The sequence below is a fragment of the Opisthocomus hoazin genome, chromosome 8, assembly GCF_030867145.1.
Source record: "Opisthocomus hoazin isolate bOpiHoa1 chromosome 8, bOpiHoa1.hap1, whole genome shotgun sequence".
In the NCBI taxonomy this organism is placed as follows: Eukaryota; Metazoa; Chordata; class Aves; order Opisthocomiformes; family Opisthocomidae; genus Opisthocomus; species Opisthocomus hoazin.
Genome location: NC_134421.1, coordinates 33,637,503 through 33,657,044, shown reverse-complemented (window position 1 = coordinate 33,657,044; position 19,542 = coordinate 33,637,503). Strand labels below are relative to the sequence as shown.

At 40.9% G+C, this 19,542-nt stretch overlaps 1 protein-coding gene across 1 annotated transcript in view; it reads left to right on the top strand.

The window, feature by feature from the left end:
- Positions 1-19,542, top strand: part of MYRFL (myelin regulatory factor like) — a 47,833-nt gene that overhangs the window by 25,533 nt on the left and 2,758 nt on the right. The window contains exons 12-22 of the mRNA XM_075428616.1: positions 262-370; positions 846-955; positions 4,488-4,651; positions 5,250-5,313; positions 6,481-6,566; positions 7,311-7,382; positions 7,499-7,542; positions 7,660-7,828; positions 13,144-13,214; positions 17,388-17,472; positions 17,698-17,772. Of these exons, the coding sequence (XP_075284731.1) occupies positions 262-370; positions 846-955; positions 4,488-4,651; positions 5,250-5,313; positions 6,481-6,566; positions 7,311-7,382; positions 7,499-7,542; positions 7,660-7,828; positions 13,144-13,214; positions 17,388-17,472; positions 17,698-17,772 (1,049 nt within the window). The remainder of the gene's footprint in view (positions 1-261; positions 371-845; positions 956-4,487; positions 4,652-5,249; positions 5,314-6,480; positions 6,567-7,310; positions 7,383-7,498; positions 7,543-7,659; positions 7,829-13,143; positions 13,215-17,387; positions 17,473-17,697; positions 17,773-19,542) is intronic.

Here is a 19,542-nt window from a genome sequence, read left to right as displayed (position 1 = left end):
AGAGCCATTGCCTATGGGCCTTGGAAGCGGCTGACCAGAGAAGCTGGGGATATCTGTGTCAATGGGAGTTGTCAGACTGAAGGGGAGCAGGCAATACAAATACAAATAGCACTCTGCTAATGGGGAATGGGAAGATTGTCCGTATTTTTCGGTGTGAAGATTGGCCAAGTGGCCGTGTCAGGCTTGTTCTGTCTCAGTGGTGTCCTAGATGCCATGACCATTAGTGTTTCAATATATGAATCTTGGTATCTGTCCAACTAGGTTGATACAAATGAGCAGTTGAGAAGAATAACACAAATGAGGCTGGTGGAGTATGACTACAAGCCTGAATTTGCATCTGTTATGGGAATAAAAAATACCCATGAAACAGGTATTCAGTCAGCTCTGTTCCCATTTTTCATTAACTTCCACTGTTGTTCATTGTGCCATAGTGCCTTTTAACGCCTTGCTATTTCACCCTCATTTCTCAGGATACTACAATTGCACTCTTTGCTATGTTTCTCTTGTGATACAAAAATGCCAGAATTACGTATTTCTGGTAACTTTCCAACTTCTGGTTCAATTTTTAAAGATAGGAGGTTATTTTTCCAGAGTTTTAGTGAGAATGAAGTATGTAATCACAAACAATTCTGTTCTTACTGCAGAGAAATGGGAGTTCTAAAGGTTTCTGTTTTCTGTGGAATGGCAGGGGTGTGAACTCCTGGATTTTCCTACCTCAGAGAAATTCTAGGTCATGTTTGCCCCTACCTGCAGTTTTTTTAGGATGGACAACTCAAAGCATACAACTATGGTCAATGGTATGCCAGTGTGTTTCCTGACTTTAGTTTCTGTCTTCTTGTGAACAGGAATAATAGCCCAGGAGGTGAAGGAGCTTTTACCTCAAGCTGTGAGAGAAGTTGGAGATGTTGCTTGTAATGATGGAGAAAAAATAGAAAACTTCCTCATGGTTGACAAGGTATGGTCTTGAGAAAGTGGAGGCATGTATTTAGACTGTTCCTTTCGTGGATGGAGCTATAAACACACACTGTGCTGTAGTCAAAGCTGTAGGCCTGCACATGTGTTTACAAAAATAGTGTTTGGCAAATCATTGAGAAACACGGAACCACCAGGTGTTAGTAAATGGCGGAATCTTTTAATGGAAAAAATTATTTCCATTGAAATCTCATTATAATAATAAATAAACATGAAATAAAAGAGAAAACGAAAGAAACCTAACTTTGCTGAATAAAGGTGCATAATGACTTCATAGCATAGGTCCAACAAGTGGGACTCCAAAACTTTTCTTTTGTATTGAAGTATTGAAGTTAATTCAGTGTTCCAGGAGTGAATTAAGCAATGATGGCATTCTATTTGTTAAATAAAAACTTCCTTACTCTAACCCTGGTGTAATCACTTCATACCAAACACAAATGCTAGCTCTGCGTGCTCTGTGAGAAGGTTCTTTTTGGCCACCTGAAATCCTTATTATAGCGTCAAAATCGCATACTATAAAATGTCTATAGCACACAAAGTAATTACTGTGCTCATGGGTTGGAAACAATGCCTTACTCTATTGTCCTGTGCTCTTTTCCCCTACTTTTCCTGTAGAAATAGGACTGCAAGGGGCTGTTGGTCACAGAGGCCAGTCACACATGACTGCAGACAGCACTTGTGCAGAACGTTGCTCAGAGCGGCCCCTTTGTAGTGTGCTGGTTCACTGCAGGTCAAGGGCCACTTCCCAGCTTTTTCCTGCTTACAGCTGATAATGGCAGGAGGGAGGATTTACAGATTGGTAACCCTGTCTCGTCTGGGTGATGTCATGCACATGATCCTTTGTTCATTATAATCATGCAGTCTTTCATTATTCTGTAGAAAACACGAGTGTACACCACCAAACTTGAGAAAATATCTTTAAAAAATATTGCATTTCACTTGTCTTCTTTTGATAGGCTACAAACAAGCTAAATTCTTAGGTTAAATCTGCTAGGCTGTATTCCATATAAAGGAAGCTTGAATTAGACACCTTGAATAAAGCTGTGGAAACAGCACTTTGTAGAGATACTGTTGGGAAGGAGACTTTTACAGAATTTGCTGTATTTGGTCAGGGTTCCAGCCTGCAGCTGATTTCTAGATGCTCAGAGAAGAGCAGTGGTATTAGATAGTGACACTAGGTTCATTTTACCCGTTAGTCCTTCCTCTTATATTGTGTGGCAGCTGCAGCATCATTTGCATTTTTGAACCCCCCACAAAACTGCTTTGGAGTAGTTGGGTTTTTTCTTGAAAAACTTCTAGGTTGGACAATTGAGCTTTTGATTTAGTGGAAAAAATGCTACAAAATGTATCTGATGGAAATACCTCTTTGCTGAAATGCCACACAGAATACTGTCTGTAACAGTGCCTCACAGCACTGCTGTCTGAGCCCAATTTATTCACTTTCTCCTCCACAGCTTGGGTCTCTAGACAGCACTTGCCAGGATGTGCTCCAGGGATGTGACCTAGCAAATGGAGAAAGCCTGCTGCACCCTACGGGGTGATGTGGATATGTGGCCCAGGCAGAAATGAGTTGTTAGAGCAGTGGCTTATTTGCTGTTTACCTCTTTAATGACTGCTTGGCTAGGTCTGAGATCACTTCGCAAACACTTTGACATTGTTTTAATTTGGTTAGGTAAATTACTGCAGTGCAACCTATGCTTTCTCCTAACACCTGTGGCAGAGCATGTGAATGTCAATTCTGTGACCCTTGGGGAGGCAGGGGCAGGAGACAGCTATGTCTCGTGGTTTAAGATGTATATTGAATTCAGAGCTTTGGGACATCTGATCTGCCAGGTGGATTATCTGCTCTAAACATCTGGAGCTCCCAGAGCACCTCGAGTAGTAAGTGGACAGTGCTTCATATCTTTGCTTACAGTTAGGTGGGTGAGGAGGCCTGGAACTTTGTTATTTCACATTCCAAGTTTGGTTCGAGATAACCAGGATATTGGCTGGTTTGGTTGTGTCTCTCTGTCAGTTACCTGTTTGGCATTGTCGAACTCTGTAAAATTAATTGATTGCGCTACACATTTGAACCAAGCTCCGCTACGTTCTAGAGAAATGTCTGAACTGTGTGGAAGCTTGCTGTTTTGGGACAAGAATCCTTCCTGTCTTCTCAGCCTTATGGTGCTGAGTACTTTGTCATCAGTGAGGCAGTAAAAACTCTCATCAGTCCTTTTTTCCCAAAGAAAGTCTTCCTTTGTTTTGCCAGATGAGCTATTTTCTCAGCTAGTTGAAGACACCTAGAAGAGGTTCATGCATGATTTGAAGAGAATGGAAAGGGCAGCTGCTGCATATCATTGATATGAGAAAAAGTGACCATATAAATGATTTCACAGTTCTAGGCTCAGGAGGTTATTTTGAAGTCACTTTTTAGTTAAACAGGCTGTTGGTCTTCTGGCAGTAGAGAAGTTTGCAACTTACCATCGATACCTGTGCTCTGGTTCTGTTTATACAAAATACTGTCTGCTTTTGTGGAATGCAGTCACCTTTAAGAGAAAAGTGTGCATGGTATTTACAACGTGAAGGGCAAAACTCTGCTTTTGCCTTACTTCTGCATGACTTGACTAGACTGGAACACTTAGCAAAGTTAACTGCAGTAATAGCTTCATCCAAGGTTTAATGGCATCAGTCTGGTTATATATTAATATGAGAAAGCTGTTCTTTCAAACACAGCAAAGAAAATATGCTATTAGCATGCTTCTGCAGTGGATCGGTAACCATTTTGGCTCAGAAATAGACAAAATACTTATTACCTGGATGGTTGTACTGAGTGCTTCTGCAGCAGCAGATTGATACCTAGATGATAAGCAGGGGGTAGAAGTATAAGAATAGAAGGCTTTTCCTGGGAAAAATATTCCGAAGGAGTAAATGGAGGGTGTCTGAACTGTGGTAGCTGCAGAGCTGCTCATGGTATTAGAACTTACAGGACTCCTGTAAGAGGCTTGAGAGATTGAAAGGGAGAATAAAATATCATGCCATCACAGCTTTACCTCTGGTTTGGATCTTTCCCTGTCTCACTGATTCCTGTGTGATTCACATAGTGTGTACAGCATGGATAGCAACTCTGGCTTGTCTGAGTCAGGTTAGTTGACCCTGTAGGTAGATGGTTGGATGTACGTCAGCTGCAGCACTACAAATCAAATATGTGACAAATGTGACAGTGTTAAGGTTTAAAATTCAACACAGTATGAAGGTAAAATATAGTTTAAATTCTTGGCCTACAAAGCCCTTTAGCTTCTTCAATTTTCCTGCAAGTCCTCATCTTCAATTTACTGCGAATTGAACATAAGCAATTTTTACAATCTAGCAAAAGGGTTTTATAGTCATAAGTGCATTCCATTTACAGTGAGGTAACCTGTGTTTGCATTTTAAATATTCAATGTATCCTTACATGGGTGAATTCTGTGCTCATTACTGCTTGTTACATGTAATCGATGAATATACTGTATCTATTTTTCCATTGCATTGGTTCTCAGGATCAGATCTTTATGGAGAATGTTGGTGCTGTAAAGCAGCTTTGTAAACTAACCAACAATCTTGAAGTCAGAATAGAAGAATTGGAGCAGTGGAATAGAAAACTGGCCAGGTTGAAACGGATGAGCAGCTTAAAGTCAACAGTCAGTGGAGAGAGCAAAGTCAGGTACCTCTGTCTGGAATGTTCTCTGATAGTTGTCACAGAAATTGATAAAGTGGTCTCTGTGGTAGAAGTGAAAGCTCATTTTGCTTGACAGTGGAGGACAGCTCGTTTCCAGCAATTAAGTTGTACAAAAAATGCAAATTTCTCGTATATTTTAACTCACTGACAAAATTAATATTTGAAATAGCTGTTAAACTGCAGTCATTTTTGCAATTGCTTCAGTTGCATAAAGCAAGGGTAGATTATGTCCAGTTGTCCAAGTGCTGGAGCTTGGAAATTGCTGCTAAGAGAAATCTGCAGAGCTTCTTCTGCAAGAAAGAATCTTCATTATTGCTTCAGTGAAACTGATGAGCGTTTCCTATTTCTAAACCTTTTCCCCAAGTTTTCTTTGAAATCAAATGTAGCAGCTAATAGCATTCACCTGAATGAGTTAACTGAAGGTCTTTGTTCTTGAAAATGAATATAAGGACACTTCTGCTGTTCTCTTTTTAAATGTTAAAATTGCAAAAACAAGTGACATTAATACCTTTTTGAAAATGTCTCTTTTTCCTTTATTAGTTGCTGAAGTATTTGAATGTTAAAGAGATCTTGTCTCTTACAGCAGGTATAGTCGAGCTACTAGTCTTTTGCCATCAAAAAAATCAGTCCCGCTAAAATCCAGCAAGGTGAGTAAAATCAAATATATGAAATATGCCTATGAGAGAGTTTTTGTGAGCACTGCAGTAGTGGTGAAAGCTTTCGTGTTTCTAAACATAGAATCAAATTCCTTGGCCAGAATTAATTAGTGTCATGCTAGAATCTTAAAAACTAACTGCACTGAGATGGAAAATACATGTGAGACACTTCCAATTCTTGCCTATACATTGTGTTTGTCAGAGTAGATCCATGCTGTGTAATGGTGTGAAGGATGAGACATCAACAGGAGAGAATTGTTGAGCCTGTAGGTGTGCTCCCACAGTGCAGTACAGCCTTACACAGAAAGGCTGTTTTGGTTTGAAAGTCTGCACAGTGATAATTCTTCCTCAGCTTTCTTCTTTGGATGAGTTTTTCTCTGTGGTTTGCTGTTAGCATCTCCTCTTTTGTACTGGATAATGCTGTCTTTCGGGTGGTTAAGACCTGGTTAGGATGTCGTTGCTATTGCTGAATGACTTCCTCTTGCCCATATCCTGGTACAGAAGGAGTAGACCCCTTTACACAGGGATTGAATGAGTTAGGGAATATATGTTGACCTTTTTCAAGATGGTCTTCCTAGGCTGCTAGATCCTGTTCTTTGAGAGGAACCAGCGCTCCTTTCCATAGCTTGTTTTTGCCAGTGCCAAAAAGCAAGAGAAAGTAATAGGTTAAATGTTCTTTATTGCATCATGACAATCAAATGCTCCATCATCTAAAATCATCCTACTTGTTTGGAAAGTGCCTTTCTTCTGTATTTACACCAGCCCTTCTTTAACATGATCTGAGTGTATACTGAAAGCTGCTTATCTGTTAGTTCTGGCCACTGCTTACTGAGTTCTTAATCTGATATTAATAAATACTTCAAGAGTATGAAAAATGGCAGGAAGAAAAGAGAAGGGGCTGTTACTTTTACTCATCGTTTTTCCCTGTGTACTGTTTGTGTCCCCAGACTATGAACAGTGTGCAGTGCACTCACAGTTTTAGGGAGCCTTTCACTACTGAAGTTCTTCTCTTAGATGTTGACCCCTATATAAGGATGACTTTTATGGTTCCTCTGAAAGAGACAAGGTTAACTTAAAGTTAGTATTTCTTAATCTACTAGCAGTAGCTTAGTTACGTGCCACTTAAATTAACCAAACTTTTTTTTTTTCCTTTCCTAGGTTTGTTTGTCAAAGAGGAATGAGTTTTGCTCCACGAACATTTTCCGGGTGACTATAATAGCTTTGATTGCTATTATGGCACTATGGTAACAATTAATTATCAACAAGTTGACTTGTTTCTCCCTTCCCCTTTCTACTTATCAGAAAGATAATTGCAGTTTTTTTCTTCTTGTCTCCCTTCCTACTCAAAGAACACAATGTATTAAAATTAACAGTGAATGTGCCTGGTAATATTGTAAAGTTGAAATCATGTTAGAAAAGTGAGATACTCATGTTGTGCATACACAAATAATCTCTATCCATGTCATAATGTATGGTGCAACTTGAATGTATCTCACTGGCTTGTGCTACAGGTCCAAAGCCAGACTCATGAGACTCTGCATGTTTCATGCAATCAGTTGGTGCCGAAGTACAATTTCTGATGTATGGAGTGATTCTCTTGTGTGAAATGAAGCAGGACTTTTTCCCAATGTGGTGGTCAGTCCTGTGACTCTGAAAGTTTAACTTGTGGCATTGAACTTTTAAGATTGTCATTTTCTGCTTCCAGTCCAAAAACCTGTGGCCTACAATCTCTCTGTGAATTGACTGCTTTGAACTGGTGTTGTGATTCTATTTACAATGGAAAACTGACCATATTTTATGTTGAATTTAGTTGTATACAAGCATCTGACCTAAAACCCATTCAATTCAGTCGAAATTTTTCCCCCTAAAGGGGAAGTGATCGGATAGTTGACTCTTACATTACTACATTTTGACAAGGTGCTATCAAGTTATTATTTGTATTATGTAAGAGATGGATGTAAATCTACAGAATAATTCTCTTTCTACAGTGCTTTGACAATATCGACCCTATATTTACTCAGCATTCATGACAGACATTTTGAAAAACATCCGACTTATAGGCAAGTAGTTAAATTAGTTTTAGTGAATTAGAATGAGTAATAGATTGTGGACCAGTCTCTTTTGGTCCACGACTCTGATGTCCATTTCTTAATGAAATGTTTTTCTTCATCAACAGTACATCAAGTTCTGTCGTACTCTCTCCCTCTACCACTACAGCAGGTACTGTGTCTCTGCTGGTCTGCATACACATAACAGGCTTTCAATTTCTGTGCTATTATAAAATGCCTGTAGACACACAGCACTAGTGAGAATTATGTCTTTTTTTTACCCCTTTAGCATTGCAAGGGGAAAGCACAATTTCTCAGAGCACGCCATCCATCAGCAGGATCCCTGAAGTGAATTTCTGTGACATTTTGACTTGTGACAAGGTCTATTGTTGTCCAATTAATCAACAAAATGTCAGATCTCTAAGTTACAAGAAAACCAATGCACAGGAGAAACGTAAGTTGAAACACTAATTTCTATTATTTACCATTTGAGTAAAGACTATATGAAGAGTGTGGAGGAAGGTGCAAGAATCTTTAAAGGTAGTTAGCTTCCCACAAAAGTACCTAGTCCAGAGGATTTTAAAAATCCTCGTGTAACTAATCATCACTGCAGTCAACACGTTTTTGAAAAATCTGGCCTGGTTACCTTTAAGAGTTCTGGGTCCTAAGATGTTTTGTCAGGTGTCACTGTCCTTCCTGACCATTCCTGGTAAATGATTTAATGTGAACCAAAAACTCACTAATCCCTTTAATTAACCTTTGGCTACAGCTGGCCAGGAGTTGGCTGTGAGTAGTGAATTAACAGATATAAAAAAACCCAAAACAGTTAATGGTGTCACAGTGTGGTGATACTACATCTTTGCTGTGGGCAGAGACAGAAATTCAACTGCCAGAAAACATAAAACTTAGAATAAAAACTCTGCTCATTCAGGTGGTGTTTTTGAGTAGAGAAATGTTATCTGAAGGCAGAGCTCTATGAAATAAATCACTTTTACTGGGATGAATTCTCTTTCAGATATTGTCTGCCAGATGTTGCGTGTGTAATATATGAGTAGGTATATTGTTTACAACTTTTATAATATTTGTAAGAAAGAGTTTATACATAAAGGTATGCACAAGTTGTTGGAATCTGTATTCCTCTTTCCCAGCCTTTAACAATGTCTGGAAGCAAGTGTTAGTATTACTAAACCCAGCATTCATACACTTCCTTTCTTGGACTCGGGAACAATTCTTGCACCAGCCACCGCTGATGAGTTGAGGTAAAATCAGGGGCGGTTGCAGTTTGGCCTCTGAAGTACAGATGTCTGCCAGGGCAGGCGCTGCCAATTGCTGTGACACTCTTGCCACATGAACCGTTTCAGTGGGATTCACCCGCTGGCCCTGCTTTATACGGCGAAGTGCTGTTGTCTGCAGACAAGCTGCACGTAAGTGGTCCTTGTGATTCTTGTGATTAGTGCTGCAGTAAGCCCTGTGGCAGATACAGCTCAATACAGTGCCTTCAAGAGGTTGTAACTAAGTGATTTGTATCACTTTGAAGGCTGAAAGAGTGTTGATTAATTAAAAAGACATTAATCTCATATACAAATGAGGCAACTGTAGACAGATGAAAATGAAATATGAAAACCTTCTATCCCCAGCTGGATGCTTTTTATATTAGGTGGAAAGAGAAGATTAGGATAAACACAAAGCATTACCTTCTCAAGGTCTTATGCTCCAAATAGCATTAAGTGTGGATCCAAGAGTGAAAAATCAGCACAGTACGCAAGGTACTGAAAGATTTCAGATCTGCACAAGTTTAATGAAGCTGAATGTATCCCCAGATGGAAGGTAACAATGTCAATATGAAATCCAAATGGAAGCAAAACCAGCAAGCTGCTTAATGTAGCTGTAGCCAAGATAAATGAAAAGGAGAATGTTTTCAGAACAAAAAGCTAGGAGTTAAATATGGAGAATAATCAAGATAAACAGTGGATATTTTAGAATCAGCTGATTAGTCTGATTCATGAAATGATAAAACTATGAAATTACAGTTGAATTAAGTGCTAATTTAGCAGTTCATGTTTAACAGATCTTTTAATCTTCCACCACAAAATACCTGAATTCTGTGGGTGCAGGCTACTACTGAGTGCATCCTTCGTAGTTCCTAATCCCTTGCATCTCAGATTTGTTGAGGAGAAGGCTTTTAAGAGTGTTCAAGTAGAAACAAAAGCATTGACAAGCAAGACAAAATTTATTAAACAAAAATTCAGCACATCTTTATGTAGTCTAGCTTAATGTGGCCTTTTTTCCTCATACTTCATTTGTCTTAAGGACTGGTTTATCTGAAGGATTTAGGCTTTTGAACGCCCATTGATTTCAGTGGAACTGAAGAGCGTGAGTACTCTTCATCATCTGGGCCTTTTCTGCTTTCTGCTTCCATGACATTAGTGCTCATTGCTCGCCCCTTCGTGTTAAGTGTTGACGGTAACCAAGGGCTGTCCTTACTTTCTCTTAGTGTGTTGTTTCTCCTTGGTGTCTCTCCCCCCCCAAGAAAAGCTCAGTGAGGGCTTCTGTTGGATTTTGGTCAACTTCATGCATTTGCATTTATTGCCTTTAGATGCTAGTTAACAGATTCATAGCAAGGTACCACCACCACAAGAAATCATCTGGAGTTTTTTTCCATATTGCTTACAGAACATTACAACTCACAGAATCACAGAATGGTAGGGGTTGGAAGGGACCTCTGTGGGTCATCTAGTCCAACCCTCCTGCCGAAGCAGGGTCGCCTACAGCAGGCTGCACAGGACCTTGTCCAGGCAGGTTTCAAATATCTCCAGAGAAGGAGACTCCACAACCTCCCTGGGCAGCCTGTTCCAGTGCTCCGTCACCCTCAGAGGGAAGAAGTTCTTCCTCATGTTCAGATGGAACTTCCTCTGCTTCAGTTTGTGCCTCTTGCCCCTTGTCCTGTCTCTGGGCACTACTGAAAAGAGTCTGGCCCCATCCTCTTGACACCCACCCTGGAGATATTTATAAACATTTATTAGGTCCCTTCTCAGCCTTCTCTTCTTCAGGCTGAGCAAGCCCAGCTCCCTCAGCCTCTCCTTGTAGGAGAGATGCTCCAGTCTCCTCACCATCCTTGTAGCCCTCTGCTGGACTCTCTCCAGTAGCTCTTCATATTTCTTGAACTGGGGAGCCCAGAACTGGACAGAGTACTCCAGATGAGGCCTCACTAGGGCAGTGTAGAGGGGAAGGAGAACCTCCCTCGACCTGCTGGCCACAGTCCTCCTAATGCACCCCAGGATCCCATTGGCCTTCTTGGCAGCCAGGGCACACTGCTGGCTCATGGTTAACCTGTCGTCCACCAGCACACCCAGATCCCTCTCCACAGAGCTGCTCTCCAGCAGGTCCACCCCAAGCCTGTACTGATGCATGGGTTGTTCCTCCCCAGGTGCAGGACCCTGCACTTGCCCTTGTTAACTCATGTGAATTAAAACCGGAAAGTGCTGAGAAAAAAAAAGGATACCACATTTATTGGATGAGATTATCTGATTCTTATCTGAAGATAATGGTTGTCCCTATTACATTCTGGTCATGCTTGTGCTTTTATATTTGTAATAGAACTGGATCTTCACACCCCATGTGGGCCTTTGAGAAAGCCCTCAGAGTTACTATATGTGACAGAGTCGAAATTTACCACAGTTTACTGGAGGCTGCTATGGTGTTTTTTGTTGGTTCCCAGTGTTCTCAGTTTGCAGCTTGAGGTCCAAATAAAAATAACATCAGGATCTGGTTTTCTATATTCCATTTGGATTACATCAGCTTTAAGGACAATGAAACAGTAATTTTATGATGAATGAGAAACCAACTACAAGTAAATTTCTATATATATATAAACTGACTCAGTTTAAATAGTTGAAATCTTAGTGAAGTAAATATGTCTTCATCCTAGTTTTTATACAAAACGCTGATACCCACATAATATTTTCTTCCATCATCTGTGAAAGAATCACAGTATTAAATGTTTAGCAATTCAGAGTATTTAATAAATATTTGGGCCAACACTTGCACGGATGAAGTATTTTTTCTACAGGGAGAACATCTTTGTTTCAGTGAGCAATAGTTTACCTTTACCAGGGGATACAGGTTTTCCTGCAGAATAGTTCTCTGTTAATAAAAATACAAAATGGCAGGGAACACTTAATGCACTGCTAACACATCTAGACTGTTAAGAGAAAACAGAAAAATGTGAAAGGAAGACATCACAACTAGTTTGTAAATTAAAAGGAATAATGAGAGAATGAATAGGCTTTTTTTAGATCTGCCTCAAGACCTATTGTACATGTATAACACTGCATGTGTTCAGTAGCCATTTTTCTAAGTGTGTGGAACAGTATAAACCAGTGGGACAGCAGATGACTACTAAATGCAACAGTTACCATCTAAGTTGGCAGAACAGGTAGATCTGTATGATAGCAGGTAAACAGAAAATGGATTCAAGGAATAACTGGGAGCAGTATCACAGATTCATAACAAACCACAAAAAATATGTAAATCCCAGAGATGATTTTGTATAACATTGCTTCTGGGCCCTCAGATTCCAGTTGTTGATGTTTATCCATGCTCTTGGTCACCTACTAGCATGAGAAAAGTCTGGATTTTCTTGTTTCCCAATACTGAAATGAAAACCAAAATCTGGAATGAATAAGAGAACAGTAAGGTCAATCCAGCTGTCTTATTTCAATCTCAGTGAAATAATGCATTGTGTTCCTTCCTTTTTAAAAATAAATTTTAATATAATGAAACAGTGACTTCTGTTCTAAACAGCCATTCTGAAACCAGAACGTTTCCTTTGGAAAACGTGGGAATGGAGCATTTTGGTATTCTAGAAACACATGATTCTGTTTTTTTTCACATATGAAATTGTATTTGATGAAGCATGTAGTTTAGGCAAGGTCAACACTTCTGAGTGCCAGTTTATTGGTAACATGTCTCTGGACAGATTCTTGGCTGGCAATTAGTGTAAAAGCACGGGAATAGCTTTAACCCATTTCCCATGGGCTTGAAGGGCCTTTTGCCTTCCCCAGTTTGTACTATGTGATGCTTATTCAAAAGACCTTTGAAGTTCACTGTTCTAGAGAAGTGCTGAAAAAATTAATAGAATTAAAACAAAAATCATCAGCTTTTATTTTCCAGCCTAGTTCAATGTTTGAAAATACAGAGGTGACATCAATGAAGATGGTGATCATGTTGTTAGAGCTGTGTATTTAATTTAGTGACTCATCCTGCTCTCTCTGTAGTGCTGTGTCTCACTTGGGTCAGTCCACAGTGTCTTACATCTCACATTCAAAAAGCTAAGCTATTGCCCTGGCCTATGTTTGCATGGCAGATGCCTGTTCTTACTAATGCCATTTTCTCGCTGGTAAGAAAAATGTGGCTTTATGATCAGATTTGTACTGAAGTGCCTGACTGGATGTTGACTTTCGCTCTGGCTCTCGATTACAACAATTGGCGATATTCTGTATGGGGGATGAAATCTTTTCTATTAGACTATTTTTTGAAATGTTTTAGATATCCAGTAGAATTTCAAAAGCTTGTTTCTTGTTATCTACAAGCTTCTTTTCACTGTATATATCTTCTTCTGAATAGAGGTGTTTTGTATTTTGAAGGTTTCTCTTGTAGCTATGCATGCCTTTATCCAAGAGATAATTAAAAAAATATCGTCTGGTGTTGTATTTCTATTTTGCTATGCAAGGCTAACTTGGGGACATTTGTGTGTACATCCTTTCACAGGAAGCAAAAGTGACATGTTACTCGAACAAGATCCAGTCAAAGAATCTAAAGGAAGACCTGATCTTGGAAATGACTGTAAGTCCCGTAATTTTTGAAAAAAATGTTGAACTATATACTTGTAGAACTTTGAAGAGCTACTTTTAGGCTTGGAATTCTGCTGCTGGAATTTCAAGAAGTTTCATTTATAACTGATCATTACAGAGAATTAGCACAGGAATCTATCAAATACCTATGATTCACTATAATTTCCTTGTAATTCAAATTTATTATTACATCTTCATTAGATTTTTATAGGCATTCTGGCTGCCCTCTCTAGAGAGTTCTTAGACTTCGCTTCAGATGCAATAAAATGATAAGTGACACTTTCCTTGAGAAGGGCTAAAATTTCGTAAGGTGCTCAACACTGCTAACCCTTATACAGCAAAATGCTTAAGGATATGGGTATATGTATGTAATGTACAGGCTTGGAGAAAAGTGGCTGGAAAGCTGCCCGGCAGAAAAGGACCTTGGGGTGCTGGTCAACAGCCAGCTGAACGTGAGCCAGCAGTGTGCCCAGGTGGCCAAGAAGGCCAATGGCATCCTGGCTTGTATCAGGAATAGTGTGGCCAGCAGGAGTAGGGAGGTGATTGTACCTCTGTACTAGGCACTGGTGAGGTCATAGCTCAGCTACTGTGTTCAGTTCTGGGCCCCTCAGTACAAGCAGGACATTGAGGTGCTGGAGCATGTCCAGAGAAGGGCAACAAGGCAGGTGAAGGGTCCAGAGAACAAGTCCTACGAGGAGCAGCTGAGGGAGCTGGGGTTGTTTAGCCTGGAGAAGAGAAGGCTGAAGGGAGACCTTATCGCTCTCTACAACTACCTGAAGGGAAGTTGTAGTGGGGTGGATTTTGGTCTCTTCTCCCAAGTAACTAGCGATAGGCCGAGGGGAAATGGCCTCAAGTTGCATCAGGGGAGGTTTAGATTGGATATTAGGAAAAATTTCTTTACTGAAAGAGTGGTCAGGCATTGGAACAGGCTGCCCAGGGAAGTGGTGATGGAGCAGCTTATCCTGGAGGCCATCATCAAGCAAGTGGAAGAAAAGAAGGTTATCAGGAGTAGTCAGCATGGATTCACCAAGGGGAAATCATGCCTGACCAATCTGATAGCTTTCTATGATGGCATGACTGGCTGGGTAGACGAAGGGAGAGCCGTGGATGTTGTGTACCTGCACTTCAGCAAGGCTTTCGACACAGTCTCCCATGATATCCTCCTAGGGAAGCTGAGGAAGTGTGGGCTGGATGAGTGGTTGGTGAAGTGGATAGAGAACTGGCTGAATGGCAGAACTCAGAGGGTCGTCATCAGCAGCGCTGAGTCTAGTTGGAGGCTGGTAACTAGTGGTGTCCCCCAGGGGTCAGTACTGGGCCCAGTCTTGTTTAACTTCTTCATCAACGACCTGGATGAAGAGTTGGAATGTACCCTCAGCAAGTTTGCTGATGACACCAAACTGGGAGGTGTGGTAGACACACCGGAAGGCTGTGCTGCCATTCAGCGTGACCTGGATAGGCTGGAAAGTTGGGCAGAGAGGAACCTGATGAGGTTCAACAAAGGCAAATGCAGGGTCCTGCACCTGGGGAGGAACAACCCCATGCACCAGTACAGGCTTGAGGTGGACCTGCTGGAGAGCAGCTCTGCAGAGATGGACCTGGGTGTCCTGGTGGACGACAGGTTAACCATGAGCCAGCAGTGTGCCCTGGCTGCCAAGAAAGCCAATGGAATCCTGGGGTGCATCAAGAAGAGTGTGGCCAGCAGGACGAGGGAGGTTCTCCTTCCCTTCTACACTGCCCTGGTGAGGCCTCATCTGGAGTACTCTGTCCAGTTCTGGGCTCCCCAGTTCAAGAAAGATGAAGAGCTACTGGAGAGAGTCCAGCGGAGGGCTACAAGGATGATGAGGGGACTGGAACATCTCCCTTACGAGAAGAGGTTGAGGGAGCTGGGCTTGTTCAGCCTGAAGAAGAGAAGGCTGAGAGGGGACCTAATAAATGTTTATAAATATCTCCAGGGTGGGTGTCAGGAGGATGGGGCCAAGCTCTTTTCAGTGGTGCCCAGTGACAGGACAAGGGGCAATGGGCACAAACTGAAGCAGAGGAAGTTCCGTCTGAACATGAGGAAGAACTTCTTTGCTTTGAGGGTGACAGAGCCCTGGAACAGGTTGCCCAGAGGGGTTGTGGAGTCTCCTTCTCTGGAGATATTCCAAACCCGCCTGGATGCGATGCTGTGCGGCCTGCTGTAGGCGACCCTGCTTCGGCAGGGGGATTGGACTAGATGATCTCCAGAGGTCCCTTCCAGCTGTCACTGTGATTCTGTGTGATTCTGTGATATGAGTGTAGTGTTTGTGTGGAGAAAATCCATAATACAGTGCAAAGGAAGTGTCTGAGGTTTGGCCCAGTTGACCTAATGGATTAAAACCGTCAGCTGCTGAAAGGGGCCATTTCTGCCTTAGGATCCTGACACTGCCTGCATCAGTGGAGATGAAGTTCTTTGACACAAGACTTCTGGCTTGATTTCAGGCTCCCCTTTTAGTGACTGTGCACTGCTGTCAGAGCCAATCTGGGCTGAAAATATTGATTCTTTTCTGTGAAGATGAGTATCTGCTGATTACATATGTTGTAACAGCATGCTCTGGCATTCATTCAGGATGAGCAGGATTATGCCTAGTCTTTTCTGTTTATGTGGATGCTGTTTTAAGGGTGGTTTTTTTTAAAATAAATATTCGATTAAAGATTAGGCAATATTTTGATGATAAAACATCTGCACACAGGCATGCACTTACGGCGCTGGGTAGCAACCTGCTTTGTGAGGAATAGAACACAGGTTCTGCTTCTTGCCTGGGTATGCCCCAGTGGGAAAAATCTGGGAAAAATCATTCCCCTTCTGATTTTTTTTAACATGACTACACACCTAGAAAAGGACCTCTGTGGCATTGCTATGATACATGTTGTAATGAGATGGTGTGTCATGGAGAAATGTTCTTCTGTGCTAGTTCTTTGGAATGAACGTGCCCAATTTCCCCCTGTCCCTTCAGCATATGTGTGGATATTTGCATGCTGAAAGTTAAATGTATACTACCACACAGATGTTTTATAGTCAGAGCAAGAGGTCAGTCTGTAATCACGAAGTTTCTCTGCAAAGTAGGGAACTGTTGCTGTAGAACGGAGGAACAGAAACACAAAACCAGTGTTCACAGTGCGATCTGAAGAGCAGGCTTGGGCCTGCTGAATCAGGTCCTCTTTGAGCTTTCTGCATTGCATTGCAAGACTTCAGATATCGGCAGCTGGATGCTGTAGGCAACAGCTGGAGTCTGGCTGTCTGGCTGATGGCTCACACACCCCCTCCACACCTGGGCCTTCCCCAAACCTTTGGCAGTATGAGCCTAGGTCCACTGAGGGGGATTAAACCTGTTTTGCCCCTTCTGTTTGAGGGCCCTGCGCAGTTCAGGCTGAAGTGGTCTGGTTTAGGGCTCTGAGAATGCTGCAGGTCCTAACTATGGACCTGCACTGACTGGGTGCTGTAGACGTATCAGAAGAAATAAGCCTTTCAGGATGCAGCTGAGTGCAGTGATTCCTAGGCTAGCTGTGAGAGCAGGAGCTGTGCTGCTGTGTTAGCACACTGGTTCTTGCCTGGAACTCTCCACAGGGTTAATCTGCCTCAGGGGAGGGCCACGCCATTGTGGCTACACTCTTTGTCGTATATGTAGACTATTACAAAACTCTTCAGTTCTTGCAAGTTCAAGGCAACATTGTGTGAAGAAGCTATAATATCCATTAGAGTTAGGTAGTTTTTAGACACAGAAGATTAGAAGCAAGTTTCATTGCATTCCAAATTATTTCTCTCAGTAAAGATAGTGTTTTTCAGATTAATGGTTACTTGCATGAGTATGGCTTTTAGTACATTAAAATGAACATTGACACATTTGTATTCTACTTGAACTGCCATCAAAATAGCCTTCAATGTCTGCCCAAAAGAAAATGTTACAATATTAGGTGCCCAGGATATTTGTCCTTGTACATCGAACAAGGATCTTCTCTCCCCTGCAGTGGCAGAATGAAGGTAATCAACCAGAGGCTTTTTACTGAGCACTAATTTAGACCTGCAGCAGCTCCTGTAGTGGCAAGCAAGGGAGCAGATGCCACTGTATTAACTGCAATTTTATTATGCTCTTATCTAAGATTTCTGAAACAATGAAGAATAAAACATTATTCTTTATATTTTTAGGGATTGATACAACAGTCAGTTCCATACAGATTTTGGAAACTCAGCAAGGAATTGACAAGCGCTATTGTAAAATTCAGCAGTGCAAGTAGGTAAATTGTTTTATTATGCTTTGTTATGGTGGAATAAAATACCATTAATGTGGCATGGCTACTTCACTGGCTCCTTCTCACAGTTCTTTCCTCTAGCATGCAGGAGTCTTTTTCTACCTTTTCATGTTTTTTTGCTTTCTAAATTTAAATGCAATTTCTATGTTTTTGCAAAGATACCGTCCATCTCGAAATCCTGTGTGTATTAATGCCACCTTTTTCAGGTCCGGAAATTACAGCTACATTATTCCTGTTAACAAATACACACCTACGGATGCAGAAATTTCACTGGAAATAAAGTAAGTACAATTAAAGATCATACATATGTGATAGGACAGTGTTTCATTTTTTGGATAGTAATTCTTGCCTGATTTCTATTGTGATTCAAATTTGTCCCTATTGAGAGGAGTGGGACAAATCTATGCATAACTAAGTTCTTAGTGTAGACCTTTGGGTAGATCCTTTGCCATAGCGTAGGCCCAATACTTCTCTCAGCACAATGACAATTTCACCCATTGATGCAGATATTAAAATACAGTAGTCTTAAACTCCAGTCTAATAGTCATTTGAGCAGGCATGTATGCACATATTAGCAAGATTTTGGCCTTTGGCCTAGGCATTTGATGGGGTTTTTTTTAGTGTAGAGAAATATTATTAGGAACATACATAAATAACTCCAGAGAACACCTTTTTTTGGCCAGTTATGCCTGTTATGCAGCAGACTTCTTCATCTCAGCATGTATTTTCTCCTCAAATAAAAACCTAGCTCCATTGTGTTCTCTCAGAAGTAACAAGTCCTTTCTTTCGGGGCTCTTGTCTGAGAAAGGCCAACAATAGCCAGAACAGCTGTCAAACACTGCTTGACGACATTTCATGATGCCAGTGTCTCCAAGAAAGGGCTCTGTGAAGTTATGCATGCTCTGTAGGTCCAGTCTTTTGATATTGAATGTTTTCCTTGTAAACATCTGCCCTTTTCAGATAAGAGGAAACAGAACAGTACTCCTGAAGTTGTTTTCTACAGCCACTGAAAATTTGTCTGTTAAGTGTATGCCATTATAATCTAACAATACAGCCCTCCCATGTAGGAATTAATACATCATAGTCGAGAGTTTCACTGAAGCAGTTACTGAATTTATTTTGGATATTGGTTTGTGGTTTGGGGGAAGGAAGGTTTTCAACATATATCTTTTCTGTATCTTTTCACTGAACAAAGGCACAAAATTAAAAAACTCAAACCTCTTAGCATTACAGAATGATTTGGGTTGGAAGTGACCTTAAAGATCATCTAGTTTCAGCCCTGTGTCCAAATACTGTAAGATACTGTAAATACTTCAAAAATTTGGAAACCCTTGATGCCTGCTGAATAAAATCAAATGAAACCAATACACACTACTAACAGCCTGTCTAGGACAGAGAAAATGCCATATATTAATTGTGTGCTTTAAAATTGATCTACCTTGTTAATGTTGTGAAAGCTCATTTTATTGGGTGGTGCTTCCTTGTTCCCCACAACATAAACTGTAAATATTCATGTCACTTTTTCCCCTGCCTTCTGCTTTCATTTTTTCTGGTAGCCATTGCCATATCTGAGTTCCTTTGGATCTCAAGGGCATTTTTGTTTGCTTATACTCTTCTCAGAAAAGCCATCTGGTAAACTAGGAAGTGCTGGAAAGTCTCTCTAGGGATAGTTTGGAGAAGATATGACCACAAGGTCCTTGCTGTTGGGTTGTGAATGAAATTCTGTTTACCATTGCTTTCCCAGACAAAGTCTGGAATATTTTTACTTCTTTTTAATGATGTATTTGTATGTGTACACTGGCAAATAGGAGTTGCTAAAACAGGGAGGTCCCTGTTTTAAGGCATATTATGGGTTTGTCTTCCATAAAATTGATGTTGTGCTTAGATGCCCAGGTACTCTCTGCCACAGGTATATTATACCTATGTAAGCCATGCAACTCAAGCATGTCATGACTATTAATTTGTATAAAAAGTCATATACAATAGCTTGTGGTATGAATATGCTTAAAGTTTGAGGAAGTTTAGTGTATGTTTCTAGATTTATCTTAACA